The following is a 20,801-nucleotide window of genomic DNA, read 5'->3' as shown; positions in this document are numbered from 1 at the left end:
TGATTGTTTTGTCCCAATTTACCTGAGGCATCAGATAGTCACTTCAAGTCCTTTCCCATAAAATGATTGTATTGTGTATTGTTAAAATATTTCTATTTGATTATAGCCCAAACAATGAATAAAATACATGTGTTGTGTTATAGGCTACCAATGTTTCACAATTATTACCACCACCAAAACCGACATGCAGGTGAGCTTTTTCCATAACATTTTCAAGCAAATTAACTCATAATCTTGAGCAGCATTAAGTCCCATAATGGTTTCCCATTCAACAGACCGATTCTAGCCAATTACAATGTGTTAATGGATCCAGGACACTGTGCACCCTGATGAAGTCCCCTTAGCCTTTAGAATTAAAACGCCCACATCATCACACACCCTTCACCATACCTAGAGGTTGGCATTTTATTTCAGTTCGCTTATTAGCTGGTTTGATTTGCATTGAGCTCAATGAGAATGAAACCAGCCAGCTCTCACAGTAGAGATGAGATCTGCATGTTGTGAGGGTTGCCAACGTTTTATGACACCAAAATAGGGTCACCTGCCAAAAAATGTTGGGAATCCCTGTCTTAAGGGAATCCTGTTTAATTAAACTCTGGGAACTACTCTGGTTGATGGTCAGCACTGCCTTGAAGTCAACAGTGGGAGCCCAAGACCATCAAGTAACTGTAGACATGCCCCGGCAAATGTGTACAATTACATTTACTAAAGCTTCTAAACATACAAACAAGAATTTTAAAGGCACATTTTATTCTTCATGGTATCAACAATAAGCTCAAAATATTATAGATCTGAAGGAGACAAGGAATTACAAATCTAAGAGCTTTTCCTTCAAAATGGTGAAAATGCAAAAGAAAATACAGGGCCTGGAAGAAAATTACAATGGCCTGGTTTCTTTATTTAAGGGTTGTTGTTCAGTTTAGAAATCAGAGGTAGTGAAAAATTACAAATAAGACCTCCTGACGGCACCCTCATAGACATACAAATGCCAAGCTTGAATGTGTGAGCCTGCAAATCTTTCTGATAAACCACTTTTCCAATATGAATGCAGTAACTTACTTTTGGAACACAACTGTAGGGAACACAAATACATAAATAGAAAAAAAAAATAGAAGCATTTTTACATGAAAACAAATAGCAACATCTCTAAAATATTTTCACAGTAATGGTAAGCTGCCTTGTGGTGCTAAGATGATTCCAAAAACATAAAACAGCCCCATGAGCAGGTTGAGTTTTGCGGTCTTCTGGGGTATTTTGGAATAACACTGGCTGCGGAACTGCCGCTCGAGGGGGAAAGCCATAGGCAGGGTGAGCAAGGGCAAAGCCATGCTAATGGTGTAGTGTGTGGCTAGGATACAGAAGATTACATAAGGGACAAAAAGCAACAGATTATAAAGCACATAAGATAATGTAGGCCCCACCAGGATGGCCAATGTTACAATGCCTGCTTGCTTGTCAGAGTCCATGTCTCGGGTGTTGTTGCTATGCAAGATAGCTTCTGTGTTGAGGGCAAGTGGCACGGCGTAGACCAGAGGCAATACTGAAAGATATCCAACCTGCACGGCATGTGCAAACATCACTGCAAGAGGGCCAAAGGTAATGAGGATGACAACATCGCCCAGGGCCACATATTTGAAACCAATTCCTAGAGGACAAATGAATTTGCATGTTAGTGTACATTTTCTTCTGATATTCCACTATCCCATGTTTCAGGTAAGAGTAAAGCACCTGACTAGATCAGCATCACATTTCAACATTTATCTCCACAATGTTGGGCAAAACAGGATAATTGCATGTCTTTAATACAGCAACAAGATCCTGATGAGAATATTAAAGAGTATTAACTTTTTCATCCTGGGTCCAAGTTGTACTGTAGATTCATTTTTAAAATAAATTTTGTTCAGACACAGAACAAAATTACATTATCTGGTATCCAAGAAACCATTTCCTGAATCCTGAAATGCTCTGAATTTTTAATGTGTTGATATGGAATAGACCAATATGACGTAGAAACTTATGCGGCTTCAGATCTGGCTGTTACAAATCAAAGGCAGCTGTCTGCTTTGTAATAACACAGCAGAAATGCAGCCCCTATTTGAGTCACGGTACATGGTATGGTATGCTGGTAGTCATACACAAGCCATAATTCTTTGCATATACTGTGTTATAACTAATAAAAAAGTCCATAATGCCCATAGTATCCAATTAAATGCTGCTTACGTAAACTGTTGTGTGAAACTGATGTTTGCCGTTGGTGGTGTCTGGAACACTAACTTCAGGATTGGCATTTCAAGTGTAGCATAAGGCTGCTTGGGGGTCACTGGGTTGCTTGTTTTGGGCTTGTTTTCAGAGACCCAGTTACTTGTTTTTCTCTCAAGACTTGGCGACACTGCTTATGAGCCCTATCTTAGTCATTGTACTGGCCATCTGTACATGGCCTCAGTATGAACTTGGTGTCTTTTGGTGCACTACTGTTGCCTCATTTGTGGTCATCGGCTGCATTTCAAGTGAGAAAGCCTGATGTGTTCTCATTGTCGCGGGAATTTCTCCCCCCTTACAGTATACACATCCAGTAAAGTAGTTAGTTGTTCATCAACATTCATTACGGTTTGCTCACTTATCTATCTCTAGGTGAGACTGTGAATAACCCAAATTCATAGAACTGTGGTGTGTTCCTTTAAGGCACATTTTGATTTAAAAAGAAAGTTGCGATGACAACTCTCAACATCTATGCATATCACTTTAGATTAGAATATGTTTCATGGACTGTTTGTTATTCAAATTTTGCACCATACCATGTTTTGTCCCATTTCTCAGTGAGACAGTGAGATGCATGGAGATGGCATTTCTTGTAACTTTAAAAACAGATCACTTCCTGCCATTAATTTTGACATGGGATTGATGACGTGGCACATATCTGAAGGTGATGTGAATTTCCGACACATTTGGACACACTCCTGTGCCTGGTGGTCTGTTAAACTCTGATCAGTGGTTGGCTGATCAGGGTTTCATTGCCCCCAACTTGAGAAATACTGCACTTAACATAGTACAAGAAAATGCACTGTAGCATAAGAAAACAATTTGCTGTTTTACCTCCTGTGTACAGAAAAGAGCTTGAAAGGCCACCAAAGTAAATGAGGGCCAGGTGTTCCAGCCTCAGGGTGGAGAGAAAGAAGAGCACTGTGGCACAAAGACAGCCAACTGAGTACAGGACTGCTCCGAACATAACCACATCCTGTGGCTCAAGGATCTGGTCCACCAGTGTGCGATCATCACTCTTCTTGTGGTCAATGCCCTTGGAGAAGTCATAGTAGGTGTTAACCAAATTGCCAGCACCATGCACGACTAGCACAGCCACCGCACACACCAACAACACCAACAGGTCCACTTGACCTTCAAGTTTATAAGCCAAGGCACTGCCCAGAGCAACTGGTATTAGGGAAGCACTAAAACTCCAAGGACGTAGAGCCAGCACATAGGCTTCACATTTGTGCTTGACATCCCTTGACACCATTGCAATCCCTGATGAGCTGCTGTTGTCTGTGTAGTTGTTGCGGACATGTCCCTTCGAACTCAATCCTGTGCCATCGCCATCTCCATCGCCAGGCCGCATGGGTTCTTGCTGACCATCGGAACCAGCTGCTAGAATACACGTGGATGATTCCGAGCAGGCAGATTTACCCTGGGCCATTGCCTGGTCAAATTTACATACAGCATCCACTCGCAGGTCTTCAACACACCTCGTACAAGGTGATTCAAGCAGTAAGCTATAAGAAGTTGATGCTGTCCCTACAATAAAAACAAATAAGGAAAAAGACGGTCAGTAATCTAGATTCCAAATCTCTAAAAGCAAACACATCCTCAAGCCTTATTTTCAGCCCACAGAATAAAGATTGACAACTCTGACTCACTATCCCCTACTAGTTTTAGTGTACCCTAAAACGTTGTGGGTTCAGTTCTCAGCTTCCACTGTTGTGCCCTGGCTTAAGCTAGACACTAGCTTGGCACCCCAAGTTGCTCCGGGAACAATGTCCCTTGTAATGTTGACATAAGTCGCTTTGGATAGGAGTGTCTGCTAATTAAATAAATGACCAATGTAAATGTACTATGGGGCTAGGCTCCTGGATCACATACATTGTAGGAGTGGCCACTTCAGGATGAACAATAAACCTCAGGTAAAGGATCAAAGTAAGTTAGCGCCTCAGAAAGGCACAGCCATAACTGGCTGGCTGCATGATATGCAGAAAGATCATGCATTTGCGTTCAGTGACAGTGTAGATATGACATTGTAGCTGCTGCAAGTGATAACTAATTTGCCAGTTAAACCCTAGCAATACAGTAAGTTTGATATTTTACTAATTATGTGAATCCGACAATATAACATTTGAGGTTGGGTTTAATACAAATGAACAAGGGCAATTCGATATACGTCGAACAAGTTATCATTAACTTATTGATATCGCTAGCAGGTCAGCAGCATACGTCTGTCGTGCAATAAAGTTAATAGTTGGCCAACTAAGCAGATTATGTGAGCCAGCCAAGTTAACGATAACATTAACGTTAGAGTGACAGCAATATTGGACAATTCATCTGTGTTAACTAACGGTATGCTATGGTGAGAATAACCTACCAAAATGTGCTGGTAACGTCCTTCTGGGAAGACTTGAAATTCATTGTGATTAATACAATGTTAATTGCCAACTGACATTTCGCTCTTCGCTTATCATTATCCTAACAGCCGGTAAACTTCCACCCAACAGTGCAGTTATCAGAGCCGCATTTCAAAAGATCAGTCAGTCGCCATTTTGTCCACGTACTGTACGTACGTCAGGAAAAGAGTCCTACCAAAACATGATTTTAGTGTTGTTGGTTCCTCTTGGCCTCTGTGTTTTGTGTAGCCAGTCTGTGTCCCTCCACAATTCTTGGCACCTCTAGTACAGTTGAGTAAAACAGTTTGGGGATTTATCTGCGTCTCACAGCGAAACAACGCAGGAACAGTTAACCTTTATGGCCACGGCTGCCAACTTAAAAAAAAACTAAAAAAAACAAACCTTGTAAGAGTGAGATTTGGTGGGGCCAACCAAAATGTTGTCACGTACTGTAGGCCTACTAGGCCTACTCATTCAGCATCGTTATCATACAGCAAAACAAAGTATAGGCCTAATTGCAGAAAGGTTCTACAGTTTTTTTCTCAGATAGCCTTTTGAAATCATATCAAATTAGTAAACAGAATGTGCCTTTGGAACGGAATAAAAAAGCAGTAAAAAACACGAGTTCCAGGCCCCTTTCCTAGGCCCATGTGGTTTTAAATCAGATATGGATCGGATATTTGTTCATGTGTCTACAGTCTAAACAGACAAATCGGATATTCCAGTGCAATGCGTCCCACACAACATTAATCAGTGACAATTTTGCACCTGTTCATCATGGCCATAGCCGGAGGCAACTATAGCTCCCACCAGTCCTGCGTCCTTTCGTGGACCCAAATCTCCCTTTCAATTCAGGTTGATGCATTTAAAACTCATCATCGCAAACTGTATGAGGACATAGAATGGTCTTTCTTGTATGAGAGGAGGGAAAGACATTGCCTCCTATTTGTCTATAAGGCATTACAAGGTAAATTACCTTCTTACCTTGTTTCACTTTTAAAGATTACATGGCAGGCTTAATAAAAGGTCACAAAGTTATATTACTCTAGAAACACCTCGAGTGAGATCTGAGATTGGCTAATTGGCTTTTCAGTCTTTTGTACCTGCAATGCACTTGGAGGAGGTGTTGAAACTGCAAATACCGTTATCTGTACAGCAATGTTTTAACTGACTTGTTTTAAACGTTTAATGTCTATTTTATAATGTTTTATTGCTAATTTATCTTGTTCTGTTGTTTTTGTAATTGAGGCTGTTCCCCCTGGGGTTAATTTTTACTTGCTTATTGTTCTTATTTTATGTTTTCATTTGATTGCTTTTGTACTCAGGGCCTTGCTGCAAAAGAGTTTTTATGCTCAGTCAATTTTTTCCCTGAATAAATAAATGAAATGAAGTAAAATGAAATTAAATGAAATGAAATACGTTAATGCATCTATAGAGTTTGGTCTTGAATTTTTGCAATTATGTATTTCTTAATGTATTCATTAGGCCTATTCGTGCAGTGCCCGTTCAAACATGCTATTCCTGCAGAACAGCTGAAGCCCAATTACATGCCCGCAAGTAGGCCTGGTTCAAAAATTGGATTAGGGGAAAACATAATTCCAGCCAATCAATCATTCAATAATGAATACTGAATATTTTATTATAATACAATGCGCAGTGAGCAGAATTTGAAGAAGCAGAAGTATGGCTGCATGTGACTTTCTTTTACAAATTATGTAAATGTTTAGCCTATTGAATATCTTGATGATACAGGAGACAAACCATTTTGTGGAATCATGCATCATCGTGTGAAATGTGTAACGATGCGACTCAAAAACAGTGATATGCTCTGTCTGCCACTCATTGTCTGTAGCTGGTTATAGGCCTACTTTATGTGCGTGGTATTCTGAAATGTTCTGCAATTCTGGACCATTATTGCTCATTTCAGTCTGGAACCCTGCAGTCCTAACTGTTGTTTGTTTACTCTAAAGTCTATAGTCTGAATTTTATGCAAGCAAACCACATGCAGAGGGTCTTTATTGTTTGAGGTCAGGCATGATAATCATCCAAAGAGCTTGCATCTTGACCAGTGCTGTGATTCAATGCTGCCAAATCTCTGTCTCTGCTCCTGTGTGCTGTGCTGTGCTGTGTGAGAGGGGGAATGACTACAGTAGAGCGGAGAAACTCAACGTTATGTATGCTTCTTTCACTGATATACTGTATTTAACAATATATTTTGCACTACTTATTCAAACAGCCTCAAACTTGGCACTGCACTTACTCATGCCCATAGCAAGACACCTGCCAAGAGGAAACGGCAGACTGACATCTGGCAGAGTGGAGTGTCATAAAATATATTTATGGGGGAGCTCTGTAGAGAAAACTGCGAGCGAAAAGCAAAGAAATGCAGAGGTGTTAAGGTTCGGCTTCAGAAAGTAACAGTCCTGCCACATTTTTGTTCCAACCATACACTTCATTTGCTAATTCTAAGCCAGTATAGACTGAAATGACCTGTGATAAGCACACAGAACCAATACATGGCAGCACTTTTACTTTCTGAAGCCGGACTTTATATGAAGAAATAGCCAAACCTCACAAGGTCCCTTTAAAACAGGACTTTAGCTTGTCAGACCCATTTAAAAAGCCATATCACATCTTTGGTTAGCCATATCACATCCTGATGGTTATTTGTTCATCCATGTAGCCTAAATGATTTTGAGCCATTCATACAGTACATTATATATTCAGTTTAATGATCGTAATCAGAATCAACTTTATTGGCCAGGTTTGTTATAGTCTGGAGAGACCATAACTCTCTTTGACTTCGCAGAGATTCTGGCAGATGTGGAAAAAAGTAGTAAAATATGGTACTCAAGTAAAAGTACCAATATTACACAAGAAATATTACTCAAGTACAAGTTAAAATACCCATCTGAAAATATACTCAAGTAAAAGTAAAAAGGTAATACCGATTGTCTTAGGTTTTTTTTTTTCATACTGACAGTAGGCTACTGACCTTGAGAAATGGAGATCTATAATCACACATAAGTTCTCCTTTTTAAAATAAGAATGGTCAGGCACATGAGGGTTCATTTGTAGTGAGAAAGTAGGTGAGATGTCTGCTTATGCGTATGTTTTATTTTACCTAAATATTTACATTTCCAAATTAAATGTGAAAATGAGTGTCAGACAAAATGCAAAGTTGGCCTTTTTGTATATAAATAGGCTAATAAAGATTATCGGTCACTCACTCTCCCTTGCTAAAGCGCAAAATTTTAGGCCGATAGTCCACCTGCACAACGATTCATAAAGTAGGCTATATTTTGTTTATTTATTTGAGCATCGCTAGTGGGCTAGTGGAGCGCCTCATGCCCTATTGAAGGACATGCTGATCATTAGTGGCCCCCTTCTGTTCCAACATGACTGTGCACCAGTGCACAAAGTAAGGTCCATTAAGTCATGGATGACAGAGTTTGGTGTGGATGAACTTGACTGGCCTGCACAGAGTCCTGACCTCAACCATAGAACACCTTTGGGATGAATTAGAGCGGATCCTGAGAGCCAGTCGCCTCATCCAACATCAGTGTATGGTCTCACAAATGCACTTCTGAAAGAATTGTCAAAAAATCCCATAAACACACTCCTAAACCTTGTGGAAAGTCTTCCCAGAAGAGTTGAAGCTGTTATAGCTGCAAAGAGTGGACCAACATCATAATAAACCCTATGGATTAAGGATGCGATGTGACTGAAGTTCATATGAGTCAAGACAGGTGAGCGAATACTTTTGGCAATATAGTGTACGTCTCAATACTGACTCAGGGAAAACTTCAGTGTTAGTACTTTTGGACCTCAGTGCAACTTTCGACACTGTTGATCATGCTATATTGTTGGGCTCTCAGGCATGACTATAAAATGGCTAACTTCCTACCCGGCAGATAGGAACTTTCTGGTGACCATTGGTAACCACACTTCTGCACCAACCCCACTAACCTGTGGTGTCCCCTGAGGATCAATTCTGGGCCCCCTGTTATTTAACCTCTACATGCTCCCACTTGGGCATATTATACAGAAAAATCAGCTGTCCTGCACTTTTATTCCTTTGTTTGTTTTTATGATTATGATGATGATGATTATTATTATTACTAATTACTACTAATAATAATACTGTTCCACTTTTTATTAATTTGTTTTTATTCCTATTATTTTTTATTCGTATTGCTTTTACCTATTTTATATATTTCATTTTGCTTCTATGTTTTATTTTACCCATTCTTACATTTCATTTATTTATTTTATTCATTTTTATATAATTTCTCCTTTGTTCTAACTGATGATGTGAAGCACATTGAACTGCCTTGGTAAGAAATGCGTTATATAAATAAAATTGCCTTGCCTTGCATTGAAAGAAGATCTAGGTCAGGGGTCGGCAACCTTTTCTCTTAAAAGGGACATTTTTTTTAACCAAAAATAAAAAAGAATCTGCCTATGGTCGCAAAGATATCGGAACAGTTAAAAACAAATCAGTTTAAACATCTCCATCTTTAGCCTCAGGCATATGGCATACACATCATACTCAATACAATATGCTGTACAGTATAATATTTCCACTAACTGTTCATGTTTTGGGACAGCGTGTAGCTTATAACAGCTATATGAAATTGTTAGAAACATTTTATGACTTTAATTTTTAGAGCCAAGGAGCCACTAGAGAGGACCTAAAGGGCTGTGAGGCCCTCGGGTCGCAGGTTGCCTACCCCTGATCTGGATGCGGCCAGACTGTGGTTGTTCTGAAGTAAAGTATAGCCTTCTCAATGGATCTCCAAACTGCAGTAGTAAGGTGTAGACTATATGTAGTGCAATGTGTTTTTTTCCATGTGCAAATTTTTTTATGAAGTAAAGTAGTATAGTATACAGTACTATAGTATACAGTAGTATACATACTTCTTGAATTTCCCCTTGGGGATCAATAAAGTATCTATCTATCTATCTATCTAGTATAGTTAGTATAGTAGCCTATAGTTGTTACATTGTAATACTGAGTGCTTTTAGAAAACGTACAACTAAAATGTCATTTTTCATCAGAGGCAAAGGGCTGACCTGAGACCTGCCGGGTGGGGTAAATCTGGCCATGATAGATTTAACAGGACAGCTGTTACATGTACACTGAAGACAATGAGGCCTTGACTGGAGCTAAGAATGGTTTGTATATCAAATCTATCATGACCAGATGTACCCCATCCAGAAGGTTTCAGGTCAGCCCTTTGCCTCTGATGAAATTGGCAAAGTTTTGTAAAAGCACTCAGTATTACAATGTAACAACTAGGTACCCACAAATACACAAGCCTACAATGATAGTAGGCTACCTGACAGTGCATGTTGTTACACATGTTGCACCTAATTAGGTAGTCTACACTGTAGCCTAACAGTGACACATTAAAATAGTGTTACCTAAAAATGAAATTAGGGGGAATTGTAGCCTACGCCATACCTGCGCTTTAGTGGTGAATATGGGATGCCAATTTAGAAAAAATGCATTCTGCCACATCTGATCTTAGAGTTACCCATCAAATCCTAAATCTTCAGTGTCCTTGGTTCAATGCTTGTTCAGTGGGCTAGGCTTGTCCAATATTTGCCGACATGGCCCCCTTCTGAAGTAATGTGAAACCTTTTTGGGATTGCTTGGAAGTCGTTTTGAAGAGTTTGCAAAGACCGCCGCTGTCTCGCCGTGAATGACCGCGGCCAGAGCGATAGCCACTATGCACACACAACTCCTCCCTACGGAGGCTCTCCAGTTTTGTTCTGCCCATTAGTGAAAAGGTCGATTTGATATATGGTCAGTAAAACATAGGAAGTCAATGTCGGAGTTATTTGGCCATCATTTGCTTTGGAGACATTGGTGGACTGTGACTTTGCAGTGATGGTGTGCCAGTCAAGAAGTTTTCCAAAGGGCGATCGTGTCGAACTTCTCATCTTTGTGGTGATGACTGGATTCCTCTTGGTTGGGCCTCAAGAAGCAGCCGCAGTTCCCATATGGAACTTTGAGGTAGGTCATTGTGTAACGTTCTCGTCTTAAATCATGTCTCGTCTAGTTTAGTGCTCCGAGTGGGCAGTGCTGCACCAGCGTATTATACAAGTCCTGGTGCCTAACTGCCCCCTTTCTCCTCACCCCCCTTTTTCTATCGATCGAATTATGTTAGACTATAACTCAGGGAAGTAGCTTCAGCAGCCTCTGCGCATAGATTATCATTATGCTACTAAGCGTAAAAAGGATTTAATTCCTCATTCGTTGGCTAGGCCAAGTCATATCCTATAAGAGGGAATGAGGTTAGGCTACGGCGCCGGGGGTTGACCCAATAAATAATTTAGAAACATTTTCAATTTTGAAATAACAGCGGACGACTGTCGACTCAATCAGTCTACCCATTATCGTTAGACATAATTATTAAAATTGGGAAAAGTTTGGCTACTTCTAGTGGGTGTCACGTGGCATAAGCTAGATAGCCTACCACAGCTCGTATGTGCTTGGTTCAGTAAAAACTTTTTGAATGGTAGTAGGCTGTAATCTACCGTTTTGTTAAGTCTAGACATGCTGTGGGGAAAAAAATTCTTTCGTGATCACCCATTCTTATGATGCCTCCCACTTAGCCTTTGCCAAAGACCTGCAATCAGTATAGCCTATACCTAATTTAACAAGTCGGATTATACATTTGACACTCTAAATTAAGTGCGCAACTAAATAGCATAGGCTGTGCGCCAATCCATGGAGCCCCTAAGCAAAGAGAGAGAAAAACATCTTTTAAGTTCCTGCTGCACGAAAGAATTTTGGGTCGGCCTATGCATACATTTCTGGTGTGCCCCTGCTGCCTTATAAGGGGACACCAGAAACCGTTTTGCCACTGTCCCTTTCAGACTCCTCAGAGCCTATCTTTCTACACATCACACTGGTAGTCCCTTCGTGGCTGCCTCAGAGTTGGGGGTCCAAGCAGAGAAGCAGAAAAGCCTCTTCAATGTGGTTAATCGCCTTGTAGCCTGCTACTGAAATTAAAGGTGGCCTATGTAAGATGTTCACCTTAGTAACCTTAAGCAATTTGATGGTTAATGAACAGTTATAATCGCATAGTCGAGAAAACCAGCCATGCAACTTCAAGAATGACTGCCCAACAAATCTTGCGTTGCGAGAATCGTGAAACATTAATTGTCAGTAGCTTTTTGTAGATCGTTCTTGCCTGTTGTTAATCCTTCAATGTAAAGTGTCCACATTATAGGCTATCCCCAATTGTCAAACCAAACTGCACCGATTTATGTCCCCAACACGTTTCCTTTGCATGCCTACAGGTGGCGCTAAAATAATCATTCTGCATATTGGCTCCTATCTCAGGAGCAGTGAGATCTAGCTTCAATTCATTTTAATCCCCACACTTACCAATCACTCACTGTCTTCTATTTGTCAACTTCTCACAATTTTAAAATCTTTGAAAGTAAAATGAATAAATGTTTTAGTAATGACCTTACATTTTTGTCCAAGGAAGAAGTTCATAGCTCTGGTGTTTTAGTTATTGGGATTCGCAAAGATGCTCGCGCACATGTCCTGCATCTGAATAGGATCAAGAGGTACACTCTGACACCTGAGAAGCTGAAATGGGACAAGTTCAAGCTCACCTATAAGTAAGTTGAGCAGGAGGAGAGAAAGTGTGGAATTAATTTTGTGACTCACCTGCAAAAGCATTCTCCATCAAATATACTTCAAAATTCAGCCATTATGCCCATCATATGTCCTCACACATTCTGAATTTAATTGGATAAATATTTTATGCAGATTGATATCATTCCCAAGGAATTTGATGAATGCCAGTGACACACGGCGGGGTATAGCCAAGGCCTTCGGTATGTGGAGTGATGTTTCACCCTTCAGTTTCAGAGAGGTACCATCTGATGAAGAGGCTGACATAAAGATTGGTGAGAAAACTATGAAAACATGAAACCTGGTATTGAAAACACACAAGAAGAAGCACAGTAAAGGTAGCCTGGATGCCAGACCGAAGTTTAGCCCCGCCTCCATTCTTTTTCTGCAGGGAACTTCGGTCTGGCACTGCTCTGTTCAGCTGCTACTATTCGAGATACAGATCTGTTCGGACCAATCACATTTCACAGGGCGGGCTTTACGTGATGATTGACAGATGAACAGCAGTGACGTTCACGGCTGCATGCGTCCTCGTTCAACGAGTTGGGTGTGAGACCATGTTGGCTTAGGTTGATTTTGATTGCAACAGAAACGCTATGGCTATGAATGCATAATTTGTTCATGCAGTTTGGCCTTTCGTTTATCTTAGCTATTGAAACGGAAGTTTTATCACGGATTCGCACAGCTATTTCTGAACACTTTAGACCTACGAGGATATGTGGGAAAACTTCAGTTTCACTTTCACCCAGTTAAAACAGCATGTTTGGGTGATGTTGTTCCCATTTGTTTAAAAATGTCTGTTTGCTCGTTGGGTTAACGACACACTTCCCCAGCTGTTCATTGCATACAGTTTGAAGGAATTATTTTTAAAAACAAAGGAGGATGTTTTCCATAGCCTAGCCTGCTACATATTTCTGTCTTAGATTTCGCAGATACTGACAGCCAATAACTTGTTCTGTTTGGTTTGGTCTATCCAATGAGTGCAGAGCTATCCCCCCCGCACTGTATCGGTTGAATCACGCCCCATAATCGCAGCTGAATGGAGCAGTTTCAGATTCATATTCTGATAAGAATTGAGTATGACGTCGTCAGGCTACAGTAAAGGCACTACAGCAAGATGTATTTCATATACATTTTTACCGTGCTCAAGATACATCTGAATTTTGTGACTGCCCATTTACCCATAATGTAAAGGAATGCCACCAGTGATATTGTTTTTGCCTCATAACTCATCTTATCTTTATAGAAATAATCTTGTGATGTATCTCTAGTGTGAGTAAGTTAAGATAATTGTAATAGATTTTAATACATCTGTTACAGTGGGGTGCAGGTTCCGTCACAAGCGGCCCACGCTCACCTGATATTTAAATCAAGCCAACCACTTGAACCGCGAGCATTACTTAAGACAAAATTATATCAGACCTGCGATCTAACCCACGTATTTACAAAATATGCGCTTTTGGTTAAAGAGGACATAGAATGGATGAATTGAATATTGTACTGTGTTCTCTGATGTTAAAATAGTATTCAACTTTGATTGATAAAAAAATAAACACAATTGCAATTTTACAAGCCAAATTAAAACCTTATATTTAGGCTGGGTATTGAAATGGTCCTTTTGACTAAATGGCGCCCTCTTTGGCAACCACAATTGAACTTCAATGGCTTTGCGATATTTGACATCACAAGTAGGCTTTGTTCTAATTTGCCCATTTTTCCATTTTTCAAGATTTTCATATGAAGGAGGGCACAACCATGCCTCATGTTCATGATAGCTCTTTGGTTATGCACAACCTCTCCTAATTAATCAAAACCAAGACAAAAATGGTTTCCATTCTATGTCTCCTTTAATATAGCCTAACATACAGTGTATTCTTATTGAGCTATGTCAATCCTTTACACAAACAGGAACAGTTTTCATGTCAATTAAGCCAAATTAAGAAACAAAGTATGTTTATTTGTTATTATTATTTGTGGGACAGTTTTGAAATAAAAGAATGTTATTATGTGTCATATGCTTTGTCTTTCAAAGGCTTCTATCCAGTTAACCACACAGACTGCTTGCAGTCATATCTCCACCACTGCTTTGATGGAATTACTGGAGAGCTGGCCCATGCTTTCTTTCCCCCAACGGGGGAAATCCATTTTGATGATGATGAGTATTGGATCTTGGGTAACATGCGATTCAGCTGGCGAAAAGGTCAGTATATCTTTAAGTCTCAGGCACTTTACAATGCATTTAACTTTCTAGTGTACCGTAATTTCTGAACTATTAGTCATGGCTCATACATTTTGCAAAATTTCCTCACCTATGAGGTTAATACACAGGAGGGCCATTATGGTGTTAACATGGCTTTGTTTCTTTTAGCTTGCATAAAACACTGTCCTGCGGCTTATACACAATGCGGCTAATACACAGGAAATTACTGTAGTTATCAAAACAGACATACTGTATGGAGAATCACAGGCGCTTTTCACCAGCCCCATGTTGTGTTATTTCATAGGGGTTTGGCTAACGGACCTGGTCCATGTGGCAGCTCATGAGATTGGACATGCTCTTGGTCTCATGCATTCCCAGAATCCTAAGGCCCTGATGCATCTGAATGCTACACTGACAGGCAGGAAGCGTATTACACAGGATGAGGTTTGGGGCCTCCACCGTCTGTATGGTTTGTGTTTATTTGTTCAGTTGAAATTATGTAGTCTTCTGTAATACAAAAGAATGAGTTTTATACATAATGTTATCAATGTTACTAAGCTGTTCACAATACCTAACCAGACTGTTATAATACTATGGCTGATGTTTGATGCTGCCCCAAGTGCTTCAATTAGCTCATAATCTACGGTGCAACCGAAAAGTTTTCAGACCCTTTCAAGTTTTCCACATTTTGTTATTTTTCAGATTTTTCAGATTTTTATGACTCATCTGCACACAAACGCTCCAGCACTCCACAACAAAATCAAGTGTTTGGAGGGTTTTGTGAATTAAAAAATAAATAAATAAAAGGCCGTAATATCCCATTTAAGTATTCAGACCCTTTGTTATGACAATTGCAATTGAGCTCTGGTGCATCCTACTTCTATCAATGGAATTGAATCCATTTTAAGATGAGTCTGAAACATAGCAAAATGTGGAAACTTGATAGGGTCTTTCCGGTTGCACTGTTTCATGTTCAAGTTTATAATGTAAGCGCACTCGTATGGAGGGAAAAAAGACAACACTTATTTAATACTGGACACATTTTTGTTAATCTATTTTTTATGTTTATGATATAACAAATACTTTTGACTATAAGCATAAGGATAATGTAATGCCAACTTACTTTAAGCTTCCTAGATGTTCTTGAAAAACATGATGGTTAAATACGGGTTAAATGGCCTTGGTTAAATGTAATAAAGTATTGCGCGGGAAGTTATTACATTACCAGGTTAGCCTTCATTTCGCAGGTCCCGATAGTGTAATAATTCTGGTGGTGATGCTGTGTAAGCACTTATAGCTCGAGACCTCTAGCGCCACAGGTCAAAGTTGGACATGCATGAATGTTAATTAACATGTATGAATGTTAATTAACTTTTGTTTTGACCTGTTCATCTGTTTTTCACAACCTCTTTTTTTTTTATTTAGGATTAGGAATAGCAAACACAATTATGAAAATGTACACTAATCGAATGCTATTTCACAGCATATAGACACTTCACAGGCTCTGAAAAAAAGATTTCCTTTCCATTTGCTATTATGACATGGTGAAAGATATTAAAACAACCTCTGGCCATCTCAAGTAACTAATCTCTATGATGATATTGTATCATATCCTTCTTTCTACAAACATTTTCCCTTTTGTCTCTCTCTCTGCCCTTGTCTGCAGGGTGTTTGGATAGGCTGTTTATTTGTTCTGCGTGGGCTCGCAAGGGTTACTGTGAAAGTAAGAGAAAACTCATGCAGAAACATTGCCCTTCGAGCTGTGATTTTTGTTATGGTAAGTAATGAAGCTGTAAGTAATTAAACTTGTTGTACCTTCCACGACATAAGCCCTGTTCTACCTTCCTTGACCTCGCTCTTGAGCTTCGTTACAGAAACGTCCTTAGTCTGAAATCTTATCTTTTCTCAGTTTAGGACGACATTTGGGTTTTACAGAAACATGTTTACTAACTGTCTTGGAATTTAGCTATTACACTAATAATCTAATTTAAGGATTTCCTAGGATTGTTCAATTGGATGGGATGCTAAAGTTAGGATGACAGACCCTGTCCTAAATTCAAACTGCCCAAAATATCTGCAGCACTCTTGTTAGGTATGTGTGCCAATTAAGATGTGAGGAACACAATATTTCGGTTAAAAGAGGCATACAGTATGCTAGGGGTGTTATTAGGATTTAGAAAATGACCTTGTAGGGTTTTGGCAGATGGAATCAAGTGTTTACATTACTTATGCGCAATCGGAATATTAACTGGAATATGGAAACGTAGTCATTGTGACTGTATAAAGGGACACAAAGGCTTTTGCAGCAACGCGCAATGGAAAAATGAATGATGTACAGTAAAACACACCTTGGTCAGAGCTGTGTACCACTGTAAGCCAGAATTACTGTGTTAAGTGAATCTATAATACATCCTAACATCAGGTCATACTGTATCAGATAACTCGTTTTGGCAGCTAGTTCAACACTTGTGCATTTTGAACACTTATGCACATTTCAGGGATAATTTTTGTTCAACAGGTGACTAACATTAGCCTGACGAGCCAGACCCACATCAAGATGTAGGGTCTGGACACTCACCGTTGACAGGGCTAAATCGGAGGGGTGGGATAAACAGTTGTCTTTCAAATTCCCTCCCCGCAATAGGATAACGCTAACGAATCATCTTCTTGTTTTCAAGTAGCAGGATGCGTAACCTTCCCTCTCCACGCAATAGGATAACGCTAAACGAATCATCTTCTTGTTTTCAAATAACAGGATGCGTTACCGTCGCAACTTCTGGTCGCATGTCAGTCACCATTATGTTAAGCCCTGTGATTGGACCGCTGGTGCTGGGGGTTCTCAGCTCCCTGGCTCAATGGATCGTGCCTAGACTGCCCCGCCAGCCAAATTACATTTGCTGCCGCTAGGGGCGTCTAGATTTCTAGGCTAGACTAACATATAAACAGAATACAACGAATGGTACTAGTATTGTGGAGAAATAGCAATGTACTAGCCTGGCACGCCCTCCCAGTGACGCAACGCCTTCAGGCTTTTGCTGCTGGTCTGGTCAACTGCTCATTGAGAAGGATTTCTGAGTTCCCGAAATCTGCGGAACTGCCCCCTTTGGTCGAGAACCAATCAACTTTGAGCAGCTCCAACGGCTCTGGGTAGAGGCGTGTTCAAGGCAGCGGAAAGAGTGTTGTTATTGGTTTAAACTCGGCAATCCGCTTTCTGACATCTACCAGTAGCAAACCGAGGCACTTAAAGGAGGCGGGTCAACCAGCGCTGGCAAGAAACCGTGTTAGCACAGGCTGTTGGTCAGACTAAAGTCTCGCAGAGCCTTTGAAAGTCGATGGTAATCAGGCTAGCAATGTACTACTGTATGTGATTTGATACAGAACATCTCTCTTTCCAGAGTTTCCCATCCCGACACCTGCCCCCACCACCCTCCCGGCCAGAACAAAACAGAAGTTTGTTGCTGAGGGAAAGACCCTCACCTTCCGTTGTGGAAAGAAAATTAAAGCAAAAATGGGCAAAGTGTTGTAAGTAGAACTGATTGTGTGTGTGTAGACTGTCTTGCAAAAGTATAAAGCTCCCTGAAAGTCACAATAATTCAAAGGCTAGCCTACCCAGATCCTACACTTCCTTTCCCAAACAATGTTTTTAATATTGGTGATTGATGGTATAATTCTCGTTTTGGACAAATTTGGATACAACATCTGATAGATAGATAGATAGATAGATAGATATACTTTATTGATCCCCAAGGGGAAATTCATCTTCAAATTCAATTCAATACCATCTTTATAACTACCATAAATTCTAAAATTATGGCCTGGATTCTATGTATAGCCAGGCCTCGGATTGTAGCTGGGGCTTACCTCCATACAAGCTGGGGTAATAATTACCTTCCAGTAGGGCTATCAGTCCACGATCACTAGAATAGATTCGAATAGAATAGAATTCTAATTCAATTTAGCTCAATGAAATAAAAGAGCTCTTCTCAATATTTTATGTGGTTGGTTGGTTTGATACTGTTGCCAGTGAAAAATAGTGAACCATCAGACACCCTCCAGATTTCAGTTCCAAAAACCTTCTGCTTTTGATAGCAGAATGGTATGCTGCCCCAAACAAAAGGCATGTAAGAAATAAAGGCCTGTCTCAAATAAAGGCCTGTGCTTTGTGCAGCCTAAGTAAACACCAGCCATAATTTTAGGACTTACGGTATGAGGTTTCTGGTGATGTATTGTAATGACATGTTTATTTAACTATTTTAATTGTGTACATGTTTATTTAAGGGTAATAGCAGCACAAAATCAGGCCTTACTATGCCGTTGTTAAAATCAGCCATTCCCAGCCACAGTAGAAATTGGCATCAGCTGATTCTAGACTATATTTCTGATAAATGTAATGTTTCAGGAGGGAAAAAGATATTCTTTAAAAAGGACTGAAAAAAATCTGACTATGCACACATTTAATATGTTTTTATTTTATTATTTGGTCTCTACAGCTGGTATAAGGATGGGGAGCTGCTGGAGTTCTCTCACCCAGGTTACATCACTCTTCAGAATGACCATATCAGCATAGTTGCCAATGCAATCAATGAAGGCACATACACATGTATTGTACGGAAAAAGAACAAAGTACTTACCAACTACTCTTGGAGAGTGCGTGTACGCTTCTGAAGGGTATGATTTGTTGATTATAGAATACGCACATCAATTACAACTGAGAACCTATGTACGAAAGATAAATTGCAACTGTGATGAATAAAGATTTTGTTTTTTTGTCCACTTTCAATAATTATTTGCTGTTGATTTACAAACTCACATTTAAATGTAAATACTCTGGCGTGCTCAGTCCTCTTTGTTGTTCGAACCCGGGTCGCCGGCGTGCGGTGCAGGTGCCCCAGCCAGTCACGCCACTGCTGGGGCCCTCTTTGTTCTTTTGATGTGTTGATTGTTGTTGGGTGCTCTTTGGTCCAAGGTAAATAGTTTGTGTAAGAAAAAAGAGAAAACATTTCTCCATGACCAAGGCACTCCACAAGTTTAAAATGTCTTTAACTAGACATGTCCGACAAGGACCTAAAAATGCCCATGCGTAGCGGCTAGGGCCTTCATCAGGGCATTTTTAGGTCACACTTAAATGTATTTATGATCTTCTGGATGACACTTGCATTCACATTCCTAAAACACAGTGGGACAGGTACATTGTTAGCATTTGATTAACAAGTTTCATAGGTAAAATGCTGCTATGTCTATCTTCGTACGTCTAGCATGGTTTCAGCTGGTGCATTGCAAAACCATCTGAAATAAACATCAATATAATAGGCTTTTATGAGGCCTGTATGATACAATCAATATTGCATCCACCAACATGCATATCATTATTATTAAATAATATTCATCTTCTAGCATTTCATAATCACAATCTGCTACCTAGGAATCATTAGCCTCAGTAATAAAGTTCATCAGGAGGCCAAATTCACATTGGCCATATGCACTGATACAATCCATGTAGGCTATACTTTATTGAGAAAGTCTGCCTTCAGAGGGTTTACAGAATTATGTGTGATGTTATGAACATATAACTTGAGATTTTGGATTCATATTCTCAAATTAGGTCAACTGAATATCAATTAATTCAATAATGCATGTAGAAATATGAAACAATTAAACAACCATTTCATTAACCTATGTTGGACATTTTAATGCCAATGTCATGTGTTTACATATTGAAGTCATAGCCAATATGCCTATTACATTTTTTCTGTGTAATTTTTTGTATGAGCAATATTGAACACACTGAGCACACTAAAGAAGGCACTGCACTGACTTATGCAAAGTGCAGCTTTTACTTCCTTCCACTAGATAGTGAATTGCCTCGAGAAGAGCTAATTGAACAAAAAAATCTGATGCATTTATTCTTGAAAAAATGTCATTTATTTTCTTACAGAAACTACAAATATCATGACTACATGTGTACAGATTAATAGACCAATTCAGGCTGGAAGATACAGTAATCTATTCCCAGCACTACTATTTATCAAATTTCATCAACTGAGATCAGTAAGATCACTGATCAGTAACAATAAGAGAGAACCATTCCCTCAACATTAGAGAACATCACTCCTCCACCAACACAGCTAGAGAGAAAGCTACACCTGGGGTGCCTCTCAACATCTCTCCTCGATCCTGGAGGGGCGTTCACACTGATCTATAACTAACACTGGATAGACTATCCCATTGTTGCCGCCCCATCATTCTTTGGATCGAGGAAAGAAGGGAGGGTGTATAAAAGACTAAGAGGCAC

At 39.8% G+C, this 20,801-nt stretch overlaps 2 protein-coding genes across 3 annotated transcripts; one reads left to right on the top strand and one right to left on the bottom strand.

Annotated features, from left to right (window-relative positions):
- Positions 1-731: 731 nt before the first annotated feature.
- Positions 732-4,845, bottom strand: ubiad1 (UbiA prenyltransferase domain containing 1). The gene is made up of 3 exons (XM_062541037.1): positions 4,631-4,845; positions 3,094-3,789; positions 732-1,645 (listed from the first exon to the last, which is right to left on the bottom strand). Exons 2-3 carry the CDS (start codon positions 3,689-3,691, stop codon positions 1,158-1,160), a joined length of 1,086 nt encoding a protein of 361 aa, XP_062397021.1. The 5' UTR covers positions 3,692-3,789; positions 4,631-4,845; the 3' UTR covers positions 732-1,157.
- A 5,474-nt stretch (positions 4,846-10,319) lies between these two features.
- On the top strand, positions 10,320-19,286 carry mmp23ba (matrix metallopeptidase 23ba). Of its 2 annotated transcripts, none has more exons than XM_062541036.1 (8): positions 10,320-10,671; positions 12,154-12,293; positions 12,541-12,584; positions 14,342-14,509; positions 14,814-14,978; positions 16,176-16,286; positions 17,905-18,031; positions 19,000-19,286. In XM_062541036.1, the coding sequence occupies exons 1-8, from the start codon at positions 10,546-10,548 to the stop codon at positions 19,172-19,174; spliced, it is 1,056 nt and encodes a 351-aa protein (XP_062397020.1). In that variant the 5' UTR covers positions 10,320-10,545; the 3' UTR covers positions 19,175-19,286. The 2 variants fall into 2 exon arrangements, with proteins under 2 accessions (XP_062397020.1, XP_062397019.1); XM_062541035.1 differs by having other exon boundaries at positions 10,325-10,671; positions 12,445-12,584.
- The last annotated feature ends 1,515 nt before the right edge of the window (positions 19,287-20,801 follow it).

This window comes from Sardina pilchardus, chromosome 7 (genome assembly GCF_963854185.1).
Source record: "Sardina pilchardus chromosome 7, fSarPil1.1, whole genome shotgun sequence".
NCBI classification, from domain to species: Eukaryota; Metazoa; Chordata; class Actinopteri; order Clupeiformes; family Clupeidae; genus Sardina; species Sardina pilchardus.
This window is presented reverse-complemented; position numbering and strand designations above follow the sequence as displayed.